This window comes from Phoxinus phoxinus, assembly GCF_949152265.1.
Source record: "Phoxinus phoxinus genome assembly, chromosome: 9".
NCBI lineage: Eukaryota > Metazoa > Chordata > Actinopteri > Cypriniformes > Leuciscidae > Phoxinus > Phoxinus phoxinus.
This window is the reverse complement of record NC_136884.1, coordinates 9,142,411-9,167,626: the sequence shown is the minus strand read 5'-3', so window position 1 is coordinate 9,167,626 and position 25,216 is coordinate 9,142,411. Positions and strand designations below refer to the sequence as shown.

The 25,216-nt window shown below is 37.5% G+C and overlaps 1 protein-coding gene across 14 annotated transcripts in view; it reads right to left on the bottom strand.

Annotated features, from left to right (window-relative positions):
- The window catches only part of nrcama (neuronal cell adhesion molecule a), a 48,360-nt gene that overhangs the window by 5,766 nt on the left and 17,378 nt on the right, over positions 1-25,216 (bottom strand). For 3 of the 14 annotated variants that reach the window (XM_079624508.1, XM_079624495.1, XM_079624501.1), the window contains exons 3-29: positions 15,460-15,677; positions 12,541-12,558; positions 12,018-12,123; positions 11,035-11,228; positions 10,806-10,928; positions 10,345-10,515; positions 9,911-9,970; positions 8,849-8,960; positions 8,498-8,682; positions 8,061-8,192; positions 7,382-7,525; positions 7,158-7,269; positions 6,908-7,071; positions 6,629-6,776; positions 6,041-6,165; positions 5,855-5,884; positions 5,124-5,225; positions 4,826-5,023; positions 4,667-4,737; positions 4,271-4,493; positions 3,835-3,950; positions 3,512-3,716; positions 3,274-3,396; positions 2,990-3,166; positions 2,095-2,130; positions 900-968; positions 149-271 (exon numbers count right to left, since the gene is read on the bottom strand). In XM_079624508.1, coding sequence (XP_079480634.1) covers positions 149-271; positions 900-968; positions 2,095-2,130; positions 2,990-3,166; positions 3,274-3,396; positions 3,512-3,716; positions 3,835-3,950; positions 4,271-4,493; positions 4,667-4,737; positions 4,826-5,023; positions 5,124-5,225; positions 5,855-5,884; positions 6,041-6,165; positions 6,629-6,776; positions 6,908-7,071; positions 7,158-7,269; positions 7,382-7,525; positions 8,061-8,192; positions 8,498-8,682; positions 8,849-8,960; positions 9,911-9,970; positions 10,345-10,515; positions 10,806-10,928; positions 11,035-11,228; positions 12,018-12,123; positions 12,541-12,558; positions 15,460-15,556 — 3,364 coding nt within the window. In that variant the 5' untranslated portion in view covers positions 15,557-15,677. Of the gene's footprint in view, positions 1-148; positions 272-899; positions 969-2,094; positions 2,131-2,989; positions 3,167-3,273; positions 3,397-3,511; positions 3,717-3,834; positions 3,951-4,270; positions 4,494-4,666; positions 4,738-4,825; positions 5,024-5,123; positions 5,226-5,854; positions 5,885-6,040; positions 6,166-6,628; positions 6,777-6,907; positions 7,072-7,157; positions 7,270-7,381; positions 7,526-8,060; positions 8,193-8,497; positions 8,683-8,848; positions 8,961-9,910; positions 9,971-10,344; positions 10,516-10,805; positions 10,929-11,034; positions 11,229-12,017; positions 12,124-12,540; positions 12,559-15,445; positions 15,678-25,216 lie in introns of all 14 variants that reach the window. The other 11 variants (XM_079624502.1, XM_079624505.1, XM_079624503.1 and 8 more) reach the window with 11 other exon arrangements.

Sequence of the window (25,216 nt, the reverse complement as noted above, 5' to 3'; positions counted from 1 at the left end):
TTAAAAGTACAGGAATCTATCAAAACAATGTTTATTCTGATATTAGACAATAAATAGTAGAAAATAAGCTTGAACTTTGACTATGAATTATACTAAGGCTATATAGAAACGCACTGCAGTTGTGAAATTTTAAGGAGGAAAGTCTTACTGTTAGCAACAACATATTCCACATAAACATTCCTATCCGGCAAAGAGTTTTCCCAGCTTATTACAGCATGGCCCTCCTCCACCGAGGAGTTCACACTCCCAAACATCCGAGCAGTAGGTGGCACTGATCAAACAAGGAAAAGTACAATTGATGTAAGAATTTAGAGATTATGAAAAAATCCTATATATTTCGATGTCTTGCGGCCCCAAAAAAGTGTGTGGACTTAATATAGAAGGTAGTTCTGATCAAATCTTTAGCATAATTTGCTTATATGCCACTAGTTTTGATATTTGATATCTAATACAATAAAATCCTAATTTTAAGTGTTTTTTTTGGGGCTACTAGACATTTTTTTTTTTCAATTACTCGCACAATCGTTCAAAAGTTTGGGGTTGGTGAGATTTTTTCTTTTCTTTTTGAAAGATATCAAAAATACAGTAAAATAGTAATGTTGTGAAATATGATTACAATTTAAAATAACTTTTCCATTTTAATGTTTTAATAAATGCCACTTTTGATTAATATAATATGTCCTTGATAGAATAAATAAATAAACTGCAGACCCCAAACTTTTGAATCTACACTATAGCTGTCATCACTTTCCTTTTTATTATAGATCATTGAAACTGTATCCGACACCTTGTGAGGTATTGAACAGTATATTGTCAACAGAGTATCAGTCCCACACAGTATCATACAAGCAGTACAATCGAGGAACGAGAGAAGGTGACGGGACAGGAGTGTTTTGTACCCTTGAGAAACGGGGGCTGCAAAGATTGAGTGACAGGGGGGGTTGGTGGTGGAGAAGGGGTGGCTGATCCTGAAAGAATACAGAGAATAGTGAAACACACAACATGAAACAAAACATTAGAGAGTGAGAGAGAAAACAAGGCAGCGAAAGAGAAATGCAGATCTGAGTTAACAGCATGCAGGAACGTGCAGTTTACTGGTGCAATGAGAGCTGCAGAGAGGACCCAGAGATCAAGGCTGCCAGATTTGGGTTTGTCTCATCATCATACGTTCAAACATTACTCTATACTGAAAAACATCTAAAGTCCTTGTCTAAACTAGTTCAAGGGATAGTTCAGCCCATAATGAAACTACTGCCATTCTTTCCTCAGCCTTTGATTTTAAAAAGATTTTTGATCGTGAAAATGATCGCACTTTTTCCACAATAGCCACAGCTGTTAAACTCCAAAAATGACAAAAAAGGACAATAAAATTAGACTATCCATATGACTTGTGTGCAATAGTTAGTCTTCTGAAGTGATACGATACTATAGATTGGCTGTGACGAAAGGACACAAATTTAAGTCGCTATTCACTGATAATCATCCCATACAGTGAGTTGTTAACAACCGAGTCAATAAGATGAATCATTTCAATTCATGAACTAATCATTTAGTCCAATTTGTAAACTTCATCATCATTGAAAAGAAGTGACTCAGAAGAACGATTCATTCACTGATCTGGTTCTCGAGTTCACCGGACTCACTGACTGATTCAGTCATAACAGTTCAATGGGTGGAAAGATGAGTGAATAACAATTTAAAAGTTTTTTTTTTTTTGGAGCTTAACAGACTTGGTCACAATTCTGTACAACTGTTGTCATATGGAAAAGAGCTTCATGAAGATTCATCAAAAATTATAATTTTGTGTTCCACAGGACAAAAAAAAGGTGCTACAGCATTTATTTTTGAGTGAACTATTCCTTTAACAACAGATGTTCTAGCTAAGCCCTAATGAAAGCAGTGGGATGGAATTTGCATTTCTGGGTAACATGACTCTCCATGACATATGGAGAAGGCCAGGTCAGGTGTAAAGCTTTTTGGCCTGAGGAAGTTCATGCATATGTATCTATCTCCTTTCAGTGCTACAGTGGCTTTCTAGTCTCATAGCTGATGCTTGACCAGCATGCATTCTCATCAGCCTGAAACTGGTGTTACCTTTACCCGCCTTTACTGCGGGACGCCGAATTAACGCTTCAAAGAGAGAGAGACAGAGACAAAAGAAGACAAAAGTAGAGTGGATGTAAGTAGTGGCCACCTGATGACCAATCATTTAAAAATAGAATGTTTCCAAGAGTGTAAATCACAAAAATATGATGCTGTTGAAAGGTACATTTTTATTCAATTCAAACAAACCCCAAAACAAAGAAGTTTTAATCACGGAACCCAACAGGCCAGAACACCATAACACATCTAAAGCAACTTTTAGTTTCACAGAACAAAATAGAACAAAAAAATTGAAAATTTTATATATGTATTAAAAATGTGTTTAATTAATGTTTAATCAGTTTAATAAATTAAACTTAATCCGCATTTTGTCTTCGTTTCTAGTGGCAATCTAAATATTTTTCAAACAAAACAGATATTGGCATAATATATTGGAAGTAAGAATTAAGTTTGTTTTTCTTACCTAAGTGGCTAAAAAACGTATACAAATATTATATATTTTAGCAAAGCTGTATGCTTAAAATAAGGCAAAAAATACTGATAAAGAACATGATCACAGACTAAAGTGAATAGCATTTAAATAAGTGGCTAATATTGCCTTGCAAACAAACACATAAATAAATAAGGCTAGGTGTTAAGTTTGTGTATTAAATCGATTCATATACAACCCTAAAGGACTGAAAGTATTAACACTGTAGTCATGGAACAAGATCACTCAGATTCTGGAATCTGAGGACTGGATTCCTCAGTTGAAACAAACCTTTGTATAAGTTGTATTCTGCAATTTATACGAAGCCACCGATGAGAATAAAATACTCCATCTGGATCCTTGCATCAAATGCTGAAAATATTATATTGCAAAATCAGTCACAAAGCTAGTCCTCACCTTCATCCATGATCGTGACAGCCTCTTCTGTGACGGTGGGGCCAGAGCCCTTGACAGTCATGGCATTCAGATAGAACTTGTAGCGCGTGCTGTACTTGAGGTTGTCCAGAGTGATGCTGGTCTCGTTTGCTAGTAGAAGCTGCTCTTTGAGAGGCCCAAGTTCATCAGTCGTATTGACTACAAGCAGAGAATTAAAACAGAAAGGGTGAAAAGTATAAGCAATCTGTATCTTTTCATAAATCAGCTACATATTCCCATCCAACATGCTGTGAGTTTAGACCTACTAGAATGGTATTTGAGCAAGTATCCAGTCAGGTGGCCGTTATCTTCCAGAGGTGGTGCCCATTCCAGAATCAGTGAGTCCAGGTTCAGATTTCGGACTTTTAAATGTTTAGGAGGCCCGGGAACTAAAAAAACAAAACACAATTTATATAATTTAAACTCATTTAAATGACAATAATATTCCATACTTTGACAAATGAGTATATATAGTATAAAAGTAAAAGTAAGTACACACTGTACCTCCCTCAGGTGTTTCAAATTGCTGATCGGAGCTGGTGGGTCCGTCTCCTTTCCCATTGAAGGCTCTAATGTTGAGAGCGTACTGGCTGTAGGGATTAAGGCCGGGCAGACGACCCTCTGTCTCGTTCCCGTTGAAGATGAACACCTGTGGCCTTTCAAGCTCAAAGTCTTGCTTATGTAAGCTTCTCATCTTCCAATAACTCACCTACAAAATGTACTACGCATTAGACTGTTTCCAGCTCAAATGTCAACATATTTAGGTAGATGACCATAACTGGTATAGAATATTTAACGTAAATGTCTTTTAAGTGTTCAGTTGGTACCTTATATCCCTTCAGTCGACCTTGGACTGTTGAAAGAGGAACAGCGTCCCAGCGAACTTCAGCAACTGTCACATTCTGAACTGAAACTTGTACATTCTCTGGGGCCACAGTTGGTGCTGAGATGACAAAAGACATGCTGTACATTAAAATATTGAATGCGGAATTATGGCTTACAGCTTATGAAAACCCCAAAATTCAAAATAAGAATATTGTGACAAGGTTTTCATAGCTGTAAGCCATAATCATCAAAATTATAACAAATCAATTCTTGAAATGTCTCACTTTGCATGTAATGAGTCCATTATATATTTACATTTTGTAAATAGAAATGTTATACAAAATAATGTGTCATTACATATTATATAATCAAATATTACATAATAATAAAAACAATATGAATAGAAATAAATTTGAGTGCTTTCTGCAGCTCACTCACAGTCCTCTCCTGAGTATCCCAGCACCACCTCTGGTCTGGGGCCAGACCCGTAGTCATTGACCGCCTGTACGGTGACTTCATAGAGTGCAAAAGTGGGGGTTCCTGTCACCATGTATTGCGAGACATTGGCCAGATCGAATGACGTCCAGCGATCCGCATCTTTCATTCTCCAGCTAATCTTGTATTTCAGGCCTGGACCGTTCGACTCCAGCCCGGTCAGCTCCTGCTCACCAGACATTAAAAAGAAAATCAGGTTAACCAAACGCTTTGACATTTCATCCTCTATTCAACTACATCTTTAATAGTGTCCAAATACTTTTAGGAGTCACAAGAAACTATATTAAAAAAATATTAATTAGTACTGTATTGAATCAAATCACATCAAAAGAGTTTTACCGTCCAAGATATTGTCATACTGTCGGGTGACGTTCCAATGACTTCAACGTCTGATGGATTCATGTCAGGCTCTGAGGATCATAATCAGACTTTGAGCCATACAAACATAAGGAAGTTTAAATATTTTAAAGCAATCTACTTCCTAATAAGGTCACTCACGTGCAGGGTTGGTCCGGTACTGACTGGACGGCGCGCTGGGTTCACTCAGATCCACGCCATTGAGTGCCAGAACCCTGAAAGAATAATAAACATATGGGGACAGATCCAGTTGGGCTGTGGTGCTGGTTCCAGATACGCTGGTCATGTTGTGCCATACTCCAGGCTCGTGGAGCGAATCTTCATATTGGATCAGAAACACTGAGGTAACCAGGGAAAAATTGATCAGAAGCTGTTGATGTAATATTATGTGCATCTCTATTTGATTTGACACAAGGAAAAAGTTCAGTTTTTAACTCACATTTAATAGGGCTATGGTGTTCATAGCCAGGGGTCCATGTAAGCCGGACACTGCGCTCTCGCTGGTCCGTCAGCTCCAGGTCTGTGGGCGGGTCCGGTTTCTCTGAAAAAACAGATATTATGAGACACAAAACTCGATCGAGCTGAAGTGCACCAGACATTAGAAACATGCAACACAAGCCAAAATAAAATAACTAAAAATGACCACAAAACTTTTAAAAAATGCCACAGTCTGAAATCTCACATTCTGTTAAAGACATAATCACAAGGCACAGCCAAACAGATCTCGTGAGAAAACAAAACTATTTTACATTTTGGCAAATTCATAAGAATTTGTCAAATGTGAGTCGCACGAAATATGTCTAAGCATGAAGGTCCACCCCTAAACCAAAACTTCAGTGGGACAGTGGGAATTTATACAAATTCAGCACTAATTTGTGAAAATGTAAAATAGTCATGAATTGCCATGAGAGTTTGTATGTAAAGCTGAAACCATGCAGGTCTTTATTTTAAGTTTAGTGAGCTACTTCATTTGTAAACAAGATTAAACAAAAAATCTAAATTGTCTTTAACAGTTTATTTTTTTAATGGGCAAAATCCACAAAACACATTCATAAGCACATATTAGGGAGATGAAGAGGGATAAACAAACAAACCAAAAAAATTAAATAAAATACAAACGTGTCAAATGGGTTTGGGACCTGTTTGGGAACTTAAAGAAGTGAGCTTTACCCAGTACTATAGATGGTGTTGGTGTGGCCTCTGACAAGGAAAGCAGTTTTGAGGAAGTCAAAAGTTAATTATACAAAACAAATACAATTTCAACTCTTCAACAGCACCCATATAATCTGTATTAACAAAAGGAAGCCAAATTGTATACTGTACAGTTTTTAAAAGTGATGTATAAACTGAGCGTACCGACAACTGTGAGTGTGGCTCTGGCTGAATCTTGGTCCAAGGTAGTGTTTCTGATGCAGGTGTAGGTGCCCTCATCCTCCTCGATCACGCCATGTATAGTCAGACTATCAGTGCCCACCTCAAATCTACACACATACACACCTGTTAGTCAAAAACTAGCAGATGCATGCCACCTTTCAAAGCATTTAAACACACTTTCAGAACTTTTAAGGTTTTCACTTTTCTCAAACTAAATGATGCTTTACATTATAGGTACATTGCATTATATTATCATGTCAATATGGGCCAAAATCTCAGAGGAATGTTTCCAGCATCTTGTTAAATCTATGCCAAGAAGAATTAAGGTAGTTCTGAAGACAAAATGGGCTCCAACCAAGGTGTGCTAGCAAGGTGTACCAAATAAACTGGCCAGAAAGTGTATACTGTTAATGCTATAGAAAATGAAGTGGCAAAAAAGATATAAGATATAATAATAAAATATAAAAAAATCTCCCTTGCTCTTATCATGTGCAGCGCTTAAAATGCTGACCTCGGCTTTATATGGTGCTTATAATAAACAACATTTGCAGCACTGATTGCAGGTCATACCGAGTATCGTCAGGAAGCTCTTCGTTGTCTTTGAGCCATATCATAGAGGGGAAGAGAGTGGGGTCATGTTTGACCTTACACTCAAACACAGCCATGCTGTTTCTTTGGACCACTTTATACCCAGGCTGTTTGATGATCTGTGTAGGCTCTGTGGAAAGAGAGAAACAACATTTCCCATCGTACTACTTCCTTTAATCTAGTCTATTATTCCTTCATTCATTCAACATATTACAAATACTCTGATTTAAGCTGGACAAATTCAATTTCGCTTTCACTCACCTTTCACTTCCAGGTAAATGTGATTCTCTTTGTTTCCAAGATTGTTTGAGGCCATGCAGGTGTATTTCCCGCCGTTTAGTGACTGGGCCACACTGATCTCTAAGGTACCGTTTTTATGAATGATATACGAGTCGCCATCCAGTATGCTCTGACTGTCTTTAAACCTGGGGATCACAGACACATAATCAGCATGCAGCATTAACTCACAGTAAATATTTTTCTGAAAAAATAAAATAAAATAAAAACTCACCATGTGATCTTTGGGAGGGGTGAGCCAAACGAAGCACAGTCTAATAGAGCCCTTCTGTTAGTGGTGACTGAGTACACGTGATTTGGAGGAGTCAGCACCCTTGGAGGTTCAGCTGAAACATAATATAATATATTTACAGAACTGTTGAAAAATATAGAATAGAATAGAATAGAATAGAATAGAATAGAATAGAATAGAATAGAATAGAAATGCATAGAACTAACCCAGGACACTGACAAAGGCATTGGCCAGCAGGTAACCGTACTCATTGGAGGCGTTGCACTGGTAAACAGCACTTGAGCCTGTCTGAACATCACTGAGGATGATGTCGTCATCATTGATTTTCCGACTGGGGTCCTTATGTGAGTCTATCAAGAAATCACATCAGAATTTCTAATCATAGTAAAACTATAATCAAGCTATTCTTTTCGAAAAAGCTATGCTACAAGCTACTTACAAAAAGTAGCTAACTACATCTGAAGGAAGACAATACCTTTTTGTCTGTATATTAGATTATTTAATTTATAATTTAATCAGAGCAATATTTTCCATTGGTACAAAAACAATAGAAGGAATTAGGGTAAAAGCATCACACTTTAACAGATATAATACAAATGAAAAATTGAATTAAAAACTTATGTAAGGGATAGGGGTGAAAACCAGCATTAAACAAAATATCATGCAACAAAAAGAATGCGCAACCGATGAACTTGACCCAGTAATGCGCAGGCTCAGTTTTATCGAATGAGTTAATTTAAATGTACAGTATTGTACAAACAAAATGTCATACAAAAAATCAATATACATTTTATTACACGTTGAAAATAGTAGCTAGATAGTGAAAAAAGCTAAAACATTTTGACAAAAGTTCACAGAAAGCTGTTATGTGAGTGGGTGACATACTTTCAATGGGAATTCCGTTGACAGACCATGTGACCTTGGGTTGAGGGTTGCCACCCACCCGGCAGGTGAGCATTCCGTTTTCTTTCGGGGCCAGGATGAGGTTCTGAGGGGCACTGATCCAAAAAGGAGCCGCTGTGGCGATGGAAGGAGAGAGTTCAAAATCAAATTGACAAAACATTTTAATTTTAATTTAGAATGCTATTTTCCTGTGCCACAGATTATAATTAGTCCATCATATGTTACAAAACAAATAGTAACAAATATTTTGGGATATTTGGCGAACCAGGGAGTATTTTCTGAACAACAGGAAACACAAAGGGTCTTTTAAATCAGCTCAAGTCCATGAATGGTTCAGGATGGTGTCCAGGGGTCAGTGAATGATGTGACTAAACAGGATTTTTGAGATGTGACAGATGAAAAGACGTCCTGTGACAGACCTCTGACCACTACAGTGATGGTGTGATGGTTGCTCCCCAGGCGATTCTTGGCTAAACAGCGATAATCTCCCCCATCCGCTTCTGTCACCTCAGTTATCTTCAGAGTTTTCTGGAAACTGTGAAATGAAAAACGGCTGCTTGGCAGCTCTCCGACCACCTTAGTCCAGGAGATTTCTGGCGTTGGACTGAAAAACAAACAAAAAACTCAAAAACTTTTGAACTGTTAGTCACATTTAAGCAAAACCTTTAATACAATCTGACCTCAATCAGAAGAACAAATGAACATGGAAGCAAAACATTAGCTACTAAACGACCCAAGATATACCCATTTATCCACTTCCTGTTACTTACAGGCCATCAGCGAGGCATTCTAGCTCCAGCGTGTCTCCTTTCAGGACCATGGTGGTACTGTGCGCTCCTGGTGGGTGCATGAAAGTGGGCGCTCTCTCCCCAGATGGAGTGTCTAGAACAGGGATTGGTCACAATCAGAAAGACAAGTCTTGTAACCAGCCAGGTATTACCCAGGACTTATGTGAGGGGAAAAGATTCTATTTTGGTATGTAAAACCACACATGAACAAGCCAGATAAAACTAGCGGTGTACAAATAGCATATTGCTGATAAAATGTAATGCTATATAATGAAAAAGTTTGAAAATACAGTCATTTTGATACTCCGATAAGTTCCCTGAAAGCCTTGTGACTTAATCGCCCTGATGTCTTTGATCAAGTGAACCTCATATTGGAATGACAAGAATTTTATCCTTCCATTGCTTCTTTTGGATGGACATACATAGCCTTTAAAAGAGAATGGAAGGATCCAAATGAAAATATAATAGGAATGAACAATGTTTTCGTGAGATATTTTACAGAACTTTATATAGTGTTGTATAGAATGTACTATGCAACACTGATACATTTATTCAGTTTGATTCAAAGAAAGGAGAAAGTTTAGTGAACAACTGACCAGTAGAAGATACTGCAGACACTGCCTAAATGTTAATTAGACAATTAAAAACAAAGAAAAAGGACTGATTACCATTCATTTACAGTCATCTTGGAAACGTTTGTTGCAATAAACAATGCAAAATTAATTGTTTCAAATTTCCAGTCATTCTCATGATAGTCAACTCCTGTAGTGTTGGCTTCAGTCCTTTTGTCAGTTAAATCTGACTAAATCAGTTTTCATTAAAAAAAGATGAAATGAAAAGAATATTAATGCCAAGTGCAGTATAGAGTGAGACCTTCATAGAGATTAGGTTGTTTGAGGTCAGGGTTGGGATTCTACAGAAGTGGGTTATATTTCTGGTTATAAGTGATATATTAGGTAATGAGCTATTCCTGGTTAGGCAGAAACACAAGTGATGGGAGGGATGAAGGCTGGGTTCACTTGGAGAAATTCTGCTAGCACTCACCACCCCAAAAATCTGAGCCATTCAAAAAAGCTGCCAACACAGTGTCATTCATAGCTTCAACTGGAATACAACAGAAAATAATGAGCATGCAATGTTTTGACATTTACGGGTCTGCAAAAAGCAGGAAAAAACTGAGGAGGCATTTAAAAATAATATTCTAAAAATAAAATATCAAGGAATTATCTTCACTTCAGGGTTTTTCTTACGGCAGTAGATGCGAATAATTTGACAAATGAATTGGCACATTATATAATTAATAAAATATTTTCAAAGATTTACAGCCCTAATAATAACAACATAATTGTGATTCTGTATATACAGTATGTAATTATATATTGTGCAAGCTTAATTCAACATAAAAAGGCAGTGTTGCTTCTATTACAAAACCTGATTTACATTATTTGGAAGAGAAATCGGTGACAAAAAACACTTACTGTCCAGCACGTTGACTGTGATAGGCTGTTTCTGCTGGATAGTCTGAGTGTGTGGGAAGCGGGCATAGCAAATGTAGTCGTTTCTGGAATCTTCCATGAGCACATTGGAGAAATATAGGTCTCCGTTTAAAGCCTGGGACACACGACTGTTTTGGGGAAGTCTTTGGAAATCTGACAAAACGGAGTAGATAAATGTCATTTGTATTTGTAGTATGAGAGCAGATAGAAGCATTTAAAGTCATTTTAAACACCATTTGCCAATAAAAGAAGGACCATGAAATAACAACGAGCTAAACCTCCGAAACAGAGCAGCGAATTTACATACTTGGGTTGCCATGTAAAGTATATGAAAACATAACCAAATGACATTTCAGTGGCTGCTTACACTAGGATGTGCTAGACAGCCATGTGTGGTGTGTTATTGTCATAAAAGCATGTGAATATAAGTGATATGGTCTTACTGTTATCCATCCAGAAGATGATTGGAGGAGGCAGGCCAGCTGGGGGTCTGCACTGCAGTACTAAAGACATTCCCCTCTGTACAATAATTGGTTCATTTTTCTCTTTTGACCACAAGGGGGACCCTATGAAACAGAATTGGAGGTTCAATTTTTAAAAAGCTGACAGGAGAAGACTGAATTTTTTTTTTTTAAAGCATTCCTGTGTCAATTTGATCTGAGCCTATCTTACTTGACTGACGGATGACGATGTTATTGGACACGGCAGAGCCATGCTCGTTGCGGGCGATGCACTGATACACGCCCTCGTACGCCTCGGCCTTCTCTCCGCTGATGTCAATGACCAGAGTGCCTGAGCTGGGCTTCATAATAACTTTCGAATCCTTGTCCACATCGAAATGAGTGCCGTTACGTGTCCATGAAAAGCTAGAGTGAAAACAGAAAATCCATTAGGAGAACATGCACACAGTGACTTTACAATCAATATTTTTATTTATAACAACATTAATCGTTCCTCACTTGTCAATCAATTTGTTTGCGTAAAGTAACAGTTCACCCAAAAATGAAAAAAAAAAAATGAAAAAAGTTTCCACCCTCACACATCACACATCACACATTTTCTTTTTTGCGTGAAACATAAAAGGAGATATTTAACTGAATGTCCAAGCTGCCTTTTTCCATACAAAAATAAATAAATAGTGATTTACATTGTCAAGCTCCAGGAAAATAAAGCATTATAAAAGAGGTCTATATGATCTTTGTGCAATGTTTCAAGTTTCCTAAAGCCATAAGATAGCTTTGTGTGAGAAAGTCTCTCAAAATTGAAGCTGTTATTCACTGATAATTGCAAATAACCAGTTATATGTCAGTCTGCTCTTCGCATTAAGCTACTGTATGACTTCAAAAGACTTGCATTTTAGCACACTAAAGTCACTGAACGATAATTGTATGATGCTTTTGTATCCTTTAAGGTGTTTGGCAGTGTAAATCCTCATCCTCTTTTGGGTGTATGAAAAAGAGCAGCTTGGACTTTCAGCCTAATACTTCCTTAAAATAAATAAAATAACAAATAACTGAATGATGACAAAATATCCACCATTTAAAGACCTGCATAATGTTTAAAGACGAGTGTAGTAGGTGTTAAGCACCAGGCATCAGTCCACAGCAGCGGAATCTGCAGTAGCGGTAACCATGGTGATTCAAAGTGACACCCACCTGGGATGAGGCTTTCCTTTCGCTTCACAGTGGATAATGATGTTCTCCCGAGGGTCGATGATGTAATCCTTGGGGGACTGATGAGTTATTGTGGGAGGCTGAGGCACTGAAGCACAGAAACCATTGTGAAGACAAGCATCTCTATTTCCCACACACACAACACACAAACACCTTGACACAAACCAGCACAGATGCACCACCTTTGCAGAAACTGATTCTGCAAGAAAATATCTAAAAATATAAACGTGACCAGCTTTAGTTTATCGATGTAACAGAACCCAGAGAGACAAACAACCAAAGAGCATGCAGCATGCAACACAAACTCTCATGAAAGTTCTTGTTGGCATGGCAGATTATAGCTATAATTTACGTATAGCTTTATAGCCGGATCATTTAATGTTTAAAAAAAATACAAGTTAGTATGCATATCAAAATCATAAACACTTCAAGCGGAAGAAAGCAAAAGACATTTACAGTAGATCTAATTCACAACAAATTTCACAGCAAAAGTGCCCAGACTTACATCCCTCCAGAACTTTAGCTTTTTTGTCCAAATGAATCAGGAAATCACATAAGCAGAGAGTAAAAGAGTTCAAATTAGTGTAAGAGAAGAAGGGAGAAGACAAGATCAAACAAATTATGTTCCCTCAGAGAAACTTCCGGAGGTGTGTTGGGCACTCATTACCCATCATGCAACTTTCATGCCATTTCATTCTCCTAATGCAGTTTGGATGGATGCTGATTGTTTGTCGATGATTCATATGGCTTTACCACCCTGACAAGAGTGGCGCATGCATAAAAGACTCCAAAGACTGTAAAATGAGGAACGTTCTGTACTGAACAATGGGATAGAGTTGAAATATGTAACGATAAACTACTTTATCATTGTAAAAAGATGCTTCACTCTTTACCTATGCACTTCTTTTTTAACATTACACATGTCTTTACTGTCACTTTTGATCAATTTTAAGCATCTTTGCTGGAAAAAAGCAAAAAAATCGTACAGACCCCGAACTTTGGAACGGTAGTGAATCTTATGCATTCATATAGTTGATATCACAGCAACAGAGTGATAGAAATAGAAAGATGGAGGGAGAAATAGTGACCAATGCTCTCTAAAAGTCCTTGTATATTCTGCTTACACATAGTGATGCTGACTTAACACACTGTCAGTATGTAAACGTGAAACGCATCTCTAGAGAGCAGCAGCTGAGAAAAGAGAAACAGTGCCAGGACTCACAGTGACACACTCTACTGCATTTCCATGTTTATAATGAGGGGTATTTTACTATTTTTTAGTGTGCTTGAATGAATCTGGATCGAAAATCTTTGAAGGGCTCATGACATGGATTTATTTATTATTATTTTAATATGTTCCTTGAGGTTCACTTATAATTTTAAAAATTTTGGCACACAAAAACAAATGTATATGCAAAAAAAAAAACACATTCTGTCTGAAATGATCAGTTTTTAATGGTCAGTTCCTTAAGGGCTTGTCAGTAAACAGCCACTGTTAGGATTGGCTAACGTCATTGCATAGGAAACCGTATCAACGCCCACTCGCTAATGCACATGTGTAAGTGTTTTGAAAATATTATTCATGTAAAACCGTCATTTACAGACAAAGCTTTATGAAATCGCATTTCGTTATGCAGCGCTGTCAGATCCAAAAAAAGCTAACCGCTTTATCTGTCAAAAAAAGTTTATTTGCGAACTCTCCGACATTGCACTGTACCTCGTTTATAAAACAAAATGCTCCGAACAAACATACGATCTGGGACGCCATTAAAATAAACCATCCACTTGTTTCTGATGTTGCGATTCTTCTGAAGTGGGTACAGAGAAGCAATAGCTTTTTAAACTAGATATGTTTAGCGAACGTTCTTTCACTCTTCCATTTGTCCTGTTGTCGACAGTTTCAAGTGCATAGAGTATGTCAGAAATGTCATGCCAAAATCCATTTTTCTCCCCTCTCAATCCATTAATTTTCTGTTGATGAATAGACTGACAGGACAGGAGTTTAGCTGGGTCCACGGCTGTAACATCTGCCTACAACGTTCTCACTGCAGTATTCTCTGATCGTTGATTCGCTGAAAACCTTGCACCTGATATGTCAGTTGTGTATGAAAAGTTCAGAGAGAGTTCGGAGCATACTGATGCGCGTTTGAAAGTTTGGATGACAATCAAGGTAAGCAGATAATAAAATAGTGTGCCTTGTCAGTTGTCACTACAGACGTAGCCTTGCCTAATCGGTCTGTGTGCCGAGAGTACAGACTTCAACTATAGGCCAGTTACAAACGTTGTCTGACGTGCGTTATGTGGGCTAGCTAATTGCTCAATAAAAGTAGGCTCATGGTACAAATTACGTTTTGGCAAATCGGGCAAGTGGCATTTTAAAATTCCCCAAACAATCAAAGGTTGCCCAGATTGTGTTGAGCCTGCCACACTCAAATGCGGATGCTGAGCAAGTCTTTTCAGTTATTGGCCTAAACAAGACTGACACCAGGAACAGACTGTCACTTGCACCCTGTCATCAATCATGACAATGAAAATGAGCAGCCTTGAACCCTGCTTCAGATACAAACCTCCTGCAGAAGTAGTGAAGCAGGCCAAAACTGCCACTGTGGCATACAACAGGCCTAATTTGTGAAACTTTTGTGTTGTGGTTTTCTGGGGAGGTAACTATTATGTGTCCCTTTTGTTTTGAAATTTCTTATTGTTTTGATGTTGTTGTTTTACATGTTTGTTATTTAATCACCTCTATCTTTATTTTTTTATAGTGCCATCAATAAATGAATTGTACATTTTGAAAAAGCGTTTCCATTCTATGAGTTTTTTGTTGTTGTTGTTGCATAAATCAGGGTTTATACTAAACAAGGACTGACATTTTTTAAATTAGGGCTAGGGTTACCAAAAAATGTATCCACGCGCGCGCACTGAAATTTTTACACAGTCTCACTCCAGCCAAAGTCCCAAAGATGCCAACCCTGGTGTAGGCAAATGTCAGCTGTTAAGCAACTGAATGCAAGTGGGCATGGTCTATGATTCCATGATGTATAACAATTCGTCAATGTCTTGCTCTGGAGGCAGTCATATGCAAATACATTTGCCCATGTGACATCACAAATCTCACAATATTCAAACGAGCTGTTTTTGGAGCTTTACTTGCTATGAAACTTGCAGGATCTTTTAATGGTGAATTTGATTTCTCATGTCACAACTCCTTTAATCTTATTTCTTGTCTAAAAATGTCTAAAAAGATCCATGATAGAAAATATTCATGTCAATCGCACATCTTGACTTAGTGAACTCATTTTAAAATGGGTTAGGTGGATTTTTTTGTGCACTGCTGTCAAAGTAAATCTATATTAGTGGGAATTATTACATTTTATTACATCACATCAGTTCTTCACATCAATTTTGGTCACTGTGCAATACTCACGATCTAGAGGCACTTCTAATCCAGAGGTCATGTGACCCAGCAGCAGCAGCAGCATAACAGCTCCTTCACAGAGCATGCAACTCCTCTTCCTATCCATGGCAGGGTGCGTTACATGAAAATCCTTCCCCTCCAGGTCAAAGCAACTGGGCCTTGTGATTCGCACTCAATGTGACCATTCAAACATGCAGTATAGGGGCATCCAAGGCTAGCCAGCGACTCTGAAAGAGAAAATAGATATAAAAACAATGACCTTTTTATGCTACTAAAAGCACAAACAGATGGCAAGATCTTTATTAGGGAATCCGTGCTGGAGACGGACAGCTCGCGTGGGCTCAGATCGTCCTGACATACACAGAGACATGTGAGGGCACTCAGCTGGAAGAGACTGGGACGCTGTGATGGCTGCACACCCTCAGCACTGGCATATGGATGTCAATACACATGGCTGAAGCACAAAATTACACAGCCTGCTGTCTGGTTCCTCAGAGGTGGGTTAAGAGACCCCCCCAAAAAAAGGACAAATACCTTTCCTGCTCCAGAAATCTTTTTGTTTTATCGTTCTGCTTTCTGCATGCACTGAATAGAAATTTATGAAGCACATTCTTTCAGATGGTTAAAAGTACAATGTGGTTTAAAAGTGCAATGCTCTTTAGAAAACAAAACAAAAACAAAAAAAAATAAAAAAATACAAATAAAATAAATGTGTGGATAGGAAAATAAAAATTTACATTTACAATCTAAACAAAACAAAATTGATTAAGACACTTACTAGCTATAACATCAATGATGCGTTCCCCAACCTTTAAATGTGGCATAAACATGTGTGTACACACATGTAAAACACATCATGATTATGGTGGAGGATGAGTGACTGGAATGTTTTGCGATATAAACCCAAGTAAAAAAGTTTTCAGTGAGGAAGGAGGAGTATAATGTGTCAGAGAATTGAACTAGCATTGGTCGATCCTGCTGTTAGGTAGAGAGAGTGCTATGTGAGTGATTCTGCTGTGTAGCAGGCTGTGTCAGGGAAATGGGCTCTGCTTTGCATAATTCATGAGCTCAGAAACCTTGACGGAGTCATACAGCAAGAGAGAGAGAAAGAGCGCATGATTCTATAGAGCAAAGAATTTATCTCAAGGTGAAGGTTTCAGACATGCAAGACTGAGACAGGTTCTTCTGGATATCACATGCAATGTGAGCATCATTTATGCCACAATCAGGAATCTATCTATATCACATTTCTCTGTGATTCAGGACTGGTTACCTAGATACACTTGTGGTGATAAATCTACAATAGAGGCCAGTTGCTTGGACACGGATTGAAATATGGTTTAAAAATATAATGCTCTTCAGGTTAAGTCTTTGGGAGACCCTGATTTAACAGTCTCATTTAGGCTAGTGTGACATTACAAAAAATATATGGATAGGAAAATAAAAAATATTAACATTTATAGTAATTCATAATCTAAAAGGCCAAACACAAAACAAAAAAGTGTGGATAGGAGATTATTTAAAAATGCAACCAGTGCCCACTAAATACAGTCAAAAAAATGAATGACAGAAGTGAATAAAGAAACTCAAGGGCCTTTAACACATTTTCTGGCTAAAGAAAAAGCCAAGACTCCCTAGATTTAGCACATTTTCAGCATTTCAGACAATGTGCACAGCATGTCTGATGGCTGCTATGGTGACAGTATGTGCTCAAGCGCCCTTTGGAAAAACCTGAACCGGTCAATTGCAGTGGAGAGGGTGACAGTGACAATGTCTTAAATGGAAACTGTCAATCACATTTCCTGTTGCCATGCAATCAGCTTGACCTTTAGCTATTCTCAGACATAAGAATCGGTGAAAAAAAACTAGTAAGCAATGTCATCTGTGCCTTTCAAAATGAGAGTATTGTACCGTTTACCAGGTATTAAGATGCGTTTTGGTTGATCGGATCACAAATAGTAGACCAGTTAGAAATCAGGAATAATGAGAAAACATTGTGCTTGGTACCTTTTTTGCCTTCAAAACAAACTTGAGTCCTCAGCCAACAAAGTTTAAATTCCGTCTGGCTAGTACGCTACCCATAATGTTTTTGTGGTTGCTCGAATGCATTCGACAACATGAGCGTTTATATTATGAAAGCAGTCCGATCATTTTCGTCTACTTCTGGAAGCGATCGAAAGTGGACAAGCTCAACTCAGACCAATATGAGTAGTGAGACTTCATGAAAAGTGAAAGGGTGAAGGTATTCAACATCGCAGACCCCTCGACCAAAATGCATCTTAATACCAAGTGTAAACAGGGCCATAGAGACAAAGTCTAGAATTATGTCTGTGTTGTCATATGGTAGAGATTGTGCAGTCATGTATAGTCTGTCTGAATTACAAATTTGCATAGCACAAACAACATTGTTTCTAATCATTAAATGTTCAACACTTTTTCTCTGGCAATAATTCATGAATTTATGTCTGAATGAATTAACCAACAGATGTTGTTCCCGAATTCAGGCTATTAACATTCTGGTAAAATTAACTATATAAAGACAAACTAATGAAAAATTCACTTACATCTCTTCATTTTTACATATATTTTCATAATAGCTCTCAGTTTTTTTTAAGGTGGTGGTGGGTGGAGGGGGGGGGGGGGGCGAGATTGGAAAGAGATTGGAAAATGTAGGCTTGTAGCCCTGGCCCTTTGGCATAAGTAGACTTTAAAATAGATCAGAGGGATGCTTTGGGTAACATTGTTTCTCACAGAATAGAAAAAAAAACTGATTTAGATACTGTGCTGACTCATTCATATCAAGACAGAATCAATAGAGATGGAGGAGCGATACAGCACAGGTAATCTGATCTAATCACTCTCTGATTGGCTGGATGAAGGACTAAAGGCACAGGCATCTGTCCTTCTGTCCTTCTGTCCTAAAAGATGGATCTCAATCTAGGGCAGCAGGGCTTCTGATGCCCCTTTTCTGGATCAACTTGGCTAATGGCTTCTTTATTGGATGAAGGCCACCCTGGATGAGCAAAAAAGATAAACACAAATTGGAATATGTGTCATATGCTCTAAAAAGCCAGAGTCAACCTTTTATCAACCATTTTCCATAAATGTGAAAATGTCTAAATAAATATAATTTTTAAAAATATATTTAGAGTTATTATCTATGAGTCATTATGCAAATTCTTTCAGCAAGAGAAATTTTGCCACAGGCTTATCCAAAACCAGTCTATTTTAGTATTCATCTCAGCATAATCCCAGCATAAATGAAGAATATATGCAAATGAATGACGTGATTTACATATGAATGGCCTTCTACTGTAAAAAAGTGAACAGAGACCATACCGTACTGTCAAAAGGACTTCATTCATATGGGTTTGTTTTGACCACATCCTACTGCTGCCTTTTGTGGGTTTGGCTCACTTGTTGTTTGTCCTGACAAGTGGTTATTCTCTTTCACAAGGAGGGAGATCAGAAGTTATTGTTGTCAAACTGTCTTTTTTCGTATTTGAGTTTGTTTCTGGCTATTTAAACTACCTTTTAAACAAACCTTAGGGCCATTACCATACCATAGTAATGTTTGCTTTTTCTATTGAAATGTCTTCGAATTCAGAATACTGTAATTACATGAGTCCCTTTAATGAAAATTTCATCTATCCCGTGTACAAGGCCACAGACGTGTGAGAACCATCGACAGAATGTCCATCTCAAGTTAGGGAGGGTCTTTCAGACTGTGTGTACTGAGAAGGGCTGGCTATTACCATGAGAATGAGACACAAAATAAACTCAGACTAATATGATACTTATTCAACATTGCAGACATACTGCACATCTTATAGCCCAATCCACACAAATACCATAAACCCCCTCAAATGTATATATTTTTTTAACAATATTATTTTATGATCCCCAAAAAGCCGAAAGAAGATTCTGGAAGCTGAAGTTTCCTTTCAGTTTCCCCCCTCCGTTAGGCCTAAAACACTGTGTTCGTAGTCATCCACTTTGAAATGTTAACTACAAAACACAGAGGTTTTTCTGATTTTCCGTTGCAGCGTTCTCTCCATTTAAATGATTCTTTGCATCATTTAGCCTCTGCCTACAACACGCTGGATCCTTCAATGGAAGCCGAAAGTAATTCACTGCCGCTAAACATTTACTTTATGAATTCTTGCAACCGGAAACAAAACACGTCGACACTATTATGACTAAAAGTTTCTTAAGAAGTATTTCCTACTAAAGCAAGGCAGTATTTGACTCTGGTCAAGCGTATCCATAGCAAACTGGCGGGGTTGGTCTTGGACGGAAACAAGCCCAGTGCATTATGGGTGTTGACGTTTTCCTACAGCCTTTTTTTTTTTTTTTTTTTTTGTCAGGTAGCACAGAATTTCCTTAATGTTTTTGACTTTCTACTGCATAGGCAGCCAAGTTTTTTTAAAGCCCATTTTGCCAGTGGTGAAGTACCCCTTTAAAATGTTTCAGAACTCAAAACTTTCATAATAAGTTGACCTCAGGAAAAACATAAAATTGTATAATTTTCTTTCAAATCACCCTTTTAAAAGCAATTTAATTGGCGAGGTTAAGTACTGTATTTGTAAGCTCTCTCTCTTTATAGTTCACAGCTATCCGGAGAATGCACACTCAGAAAGAGTACATGGGAAACTTATTTCCTCTGATAGTACAAGTTCTTCTCAACAGCCCCTTCATTCTGAAGAAGACCTGAGTCAAGAGACCGAACCAGGCTGCTAATTTAACGATCACTCCGTGTCCACGGCAACACACTTATTACACACACATGCCTATTATAAGACACACAAAACGCAGCCAAACCCATCCATCTTTTTAATGTAAATCCAAGGAGAGGACACTACTGAGAGAAGCCCTCTCAACAGCTCTCCTCTGTCATTGGAGACTGAAAAGAATGAACCGCTCTTTACTTTAGCGCAGGATGCCTTCAGGCCAAACGAGAGGGGACATGATTAAATGTCTCTTTTCACACCAAAGTCTGAAGCCCTTAAAGAGGGAATTAGATAAAACAGTGGAAAAACAGATGATACAGCAGATTTATGCCTAAAATGTTTGCCCGTTTTTAAAGAGTTAAAGTTTGTTTACCAGCTCGTGTGTTCTCTAGACAATAATGCTGTTTTGTTTTGCATTTTAATTCATAAAGTACCTCTGGGCCAATAAAATCCCTGTTTACTCAAACAGTTTATGGAAAACATTGCTTTGACTCATTTGCAAGAGCACAAATGAAGAAGAATCAATGAGTCAAGAAAATTGATTCAATTATCTGTCTGAACAAACTGAGCTGGTTTCACAGCACGCATTTCATTTCAGATGTTAACACTATATGACACAACAAACAAATTTTCTTTTTTTTAAAAGTCATAATTAGCCGTCAGCCGCACAGTAGGCTAAGCTCACAAACGTTTAACTGTTCTTATTGAACTGCTCTGTTGGCAGTTTGATTACCTTGTTGCTATGTTCAAAAACCAACAAATGATGTTTTCGGAAGCAATACAATGCTAAACCACAGCGCCGCTTTGATTTAGAAGTTCACTGCCAGGGTTTAGCATAGCGTTACTATCTAAATAAATGAGCTAACTTCATTTAACAGTGGTGGTGTGAGGTTATCCACAGCTAAAGGGTCACTTGCTCTTGCAGTGTCAGCAGAACGATAGAGCTTTCTTTCTCTCCTGAGCTTTAGGAAGTTGCTGATTGTCAGCAAGCTCCTGTCTGGCAACTCACAAACTGCATTGTTGCTTTATGCGGTTTACAGTTCAGTTAGGCTGAAAATACAGTCTGACCCGAACCACTCTGAGCAGAACTATTCACTTCAAATATAAAGAACACAATGGAAAAACTTGGGGAAATCTACATAGATCTCAGATGTAAAGGTGCATGGGTTTCACATTGCTTTTAACTCTACTTGTGATCTGTTACAGAGTAAAATCAATTTGACTTTAAGTCATATTAATCATTTTGTATAAAATGTAGGCTAAGCAGTTTTTGAAGCAGAACCGACAGTGCATTTCTAATCTCTAATAAAGTTTGCTTAAAGTCATATTAATAATTTTGCATAAAATTGCAGATCACAGATTTTAAAGTAGAATTCCCAATGCATTTACACAACCACATCTAGACCAAGGGCCACTTCAATCAAAATCACAGGATTTCACGTTGGAAATATAGTCTAGACTCCAGATAAAGGGCCTGTGAGGGCCTGTTTTTCAAGTTTCTCCTGGTAAACACAAATCACTTGCATTGTTATCACAAAGCTCAGTATAATGTGGAGCACACAACGTCTAAAATTACCTAACTAGGGTTAAATTACCCGCCTAGGTTGCAGAAAAGAAAAGAAAAACTCCATAATATTAAATAGAATGTCAGACTAAAATATACTGAAAACATTCTTTGTCATTCCCTCAGAAACTACTACAAAGCATTAATTATTTAAAAAGTAACCGGGAATGTCCAGAAATGACTCAATCGTTCCTGAAGGCTGTGAGTCATAAGTCTGACTTCATTTCTGCAGTGCTTTTCCCTGAGCACATGTGTAACAGGGGGACGTTATGTTTTATTCAACACTGATTAAAGGAGCTCTCAAATGTCCCATAATCTGTTGATCAGTCTAATCTGCCTCAGTGCTGTCCTCTTGTATACAATATATACTCTCTTTCCATCAGTGATGAAACACTGATATGGTGGGTCGAGCATTTCATAAAAGACCTCTTCTAAGAGAGGCCACAATACTGTAAACCAGACTTTCTTGTATTCCGGAAAAACATAATGAGTGTGAGGGGTATCTCAATGACCAGACATGATGACTCTAGACAGATGTCAGAGGTCAAAGCAGTGAATGATGCATTTCTATAGTTCCAGCATGGTCTGAATGTGAATTATTGTTGCTATGGTGGTTTATATTTAGAACTTAGTTTTATAAAAATTTATATACTTTAAAAATAAGTAACCAAAATAGTTTAATTTCTGTTTAAAATACATCATACTCAGGGGTGCACATAATTGGTGCGCATGCTTGGTAAAAATAAACAATGCACTGCAGAAAGGGCTTTTGAGCACCAACCTTTTTGGGGACAGGGACACGTTTACTTACTGAAGTAGGATTTTTCTACATCTCTGGTATAGCATTCATGATGATGAGTGTGTTCAGTATTAGGGGTGCAACGGATCGCGTTTCCTTGCATCTGAACGGACAAATACAGTACTTCAAATATGTCAAATACCCGTCTCTGCAGGAATTCTCTCTGTTATGTCATAAGTTAACAGTTGAGAAAGTGAAACGGTCATGATATTTGGTCCGTGCATTCGGACTTAAAGTGACAGCAGCCTAATATTCCTGCTGTTGTCTGTCTCATTTAATAAAATAAAAAAATAGAGCTTTAACAAGGATGAACCTATATTTAATTTCTACAGTGATCAAATAGTGTTATTTTACATTTAGGCAGCTTGTAGGATAAGTGTGCCGCGTAAAAGTGTGAATAACAAACAGCATCTCCAGGTGCTCCCTTGAGAACCAGACCAAAAAAAGTTGTGTGCACACCTGATCATACCTTAATTTCAATAATACATTTATTATGAATGAATGAATGAATGAATGAATGAACGAACGAACGAACGAACGAACGAACGAACGAACGAATGAATGAATGAATGAATGAATGTTTGAATTACAATTGTACAGATAAATAATGAATAAATGTCTATGTGCATAAACTACTTACTTATTCAATGGAATGCATAACTAGGACTATTAAAGTATAGGTTATTAAATATATACTATTCTATTTCAGTATACAGGAGGAAAGGACAGAGAACAAGTTGTAATTAATTCATTTGTTTTAGGTACGAATTTAAAAATATGTCATCAATATAGTACCAATTCTGCTTTTGTTTATATTATATCATACTTTATTTTTGAATAATACATTTATTATTCAAATTCATCCTTTATTTCATTCATTCACTGTTCTATTTATATGCTATGTTCTATGATATCTCTTTTCACAGTTTATTTTAGAGAATACAGGAGGAAAGGATGGGTTGGCACACTGCTCTCTCTGTTCCATCTGTTCGGTGCTCAGATAAACTGTGGTCATCTGTCCACATGCTGTATGTGGGTGAACAGGAGCTCTTACAGTATGTGCCGATATCACTGCCCTTACACAGTTCAAAATGTGCTATGATGTAATACTTGTCGTGTCATTAATCCTTTTGTGGAGAAGAAACAGAATTCTCAGGCAATTATGTAGTTATATAAAGCCAGAGTTCAAATCTGCATTCAGGCAAATATTAAAGGGTTAGTTCACAAACATATAGTTTATATATACACATATAATACTTGGAATATAGCGCTCAAGTCAAATTGACTCCTTTTATGATGCTTAAGGTAGTTATTTACTGAAAATCTGACTTGCTAGCCATGGTCACCATTCACTTTAATGTGAAAAGAGCAGCATGTGCATTCTGCTGTTGTGTTCCAATGAAGAAAGTACTGTAAGTCATTCAGGTTTCACATGACTTGAGTATATTTATTTCATGTAAATTATATAATTTTCATTTTTGGGTCAACTATTATTTTTAAGTCAGATTGAAGAACCACCATGCAAATATATCATAAAATGTGTCTCAGTCCACACTAACAAACAAACAAAAATGTTGACAGCATTAAAACAACTGCCCAGCAGCATCATGCTCATGCACATGGCACGAGATCACTGTCTATTTCTATCTGCTCTTTTCTACTAAACACAGCTGAGCTCTAGAGAACACGTCTGTATATCCGCTCTAACGGGGCCAGGCGCTCCCAGTAATGTCTAAGCGCAGCAGGGATCATCATTAGGGAAAGATCACGTTCAAGTTCATTCATTTCAAGAAAAAACACAGTTTTAATCATAGTATCAGTGTCTGGAGCATGTAAAATGCTCCATGTATTCAACCAATCGCATGCAACTCCTTTGAACCACTATCAACTGCATTCCTAGCAAGAAGTCAAGCAGTGTGTGTTTTTAATACATTAGTCATGGCAGGAATATGAAGGATTCTGGATCATTTCAACAGAACTCAATCAAAATATGGCATGTAAATGTTGCAATTTACACTGAGTTAAAGATGTGTTCATATTTGATCTACAGATGTGTCATCATTTATTCTACAGATTCATCATGTTTCACTGAATTAAATCAGATTAGATTATATAAGGCTTAACTGATCCATTGGCTTTTTTGGCGGAAGTGTCTCACATTGTTGCCTAACACTGCTGACAGCCAGGTTTGTGTCCTCAGAGGCCAAATCGAACACTTTGGATGACAGAGCAGCATATGCAGCTTCAGCACATTAATAGATCAGCAGCACAAGGTTTTTCCCTACAATGTCTACTATGTGTTTTGTGTACTTCACACTTTTAGCTACCTTGCATCTGAATGTATTTATTATTTTGGTTTCAGATTAAAATAGTTAAAAATAGTTCATACACAAAATAAATGTTGCCAAACCGAATCCATTTGACTTACTTTCTTCTGTGGAATGCAGATTACAACCAACTGGCACTGACACAAAATGACCCATAAACACCATCGAAATATGATTAAAAGTAATCCATGACTGTTTTAAAACAGAGGAACTTTATGTTGACTTGGCATCCATGCTAGCTTGGCAAGAAGTGATGCCTGATTCATAAACAAATAGTTATTTTCAGATCTTTTCAATCAACTGATCCAGCTCAAATGCTCGTCTGAATGATTTGTACAAGAATGAT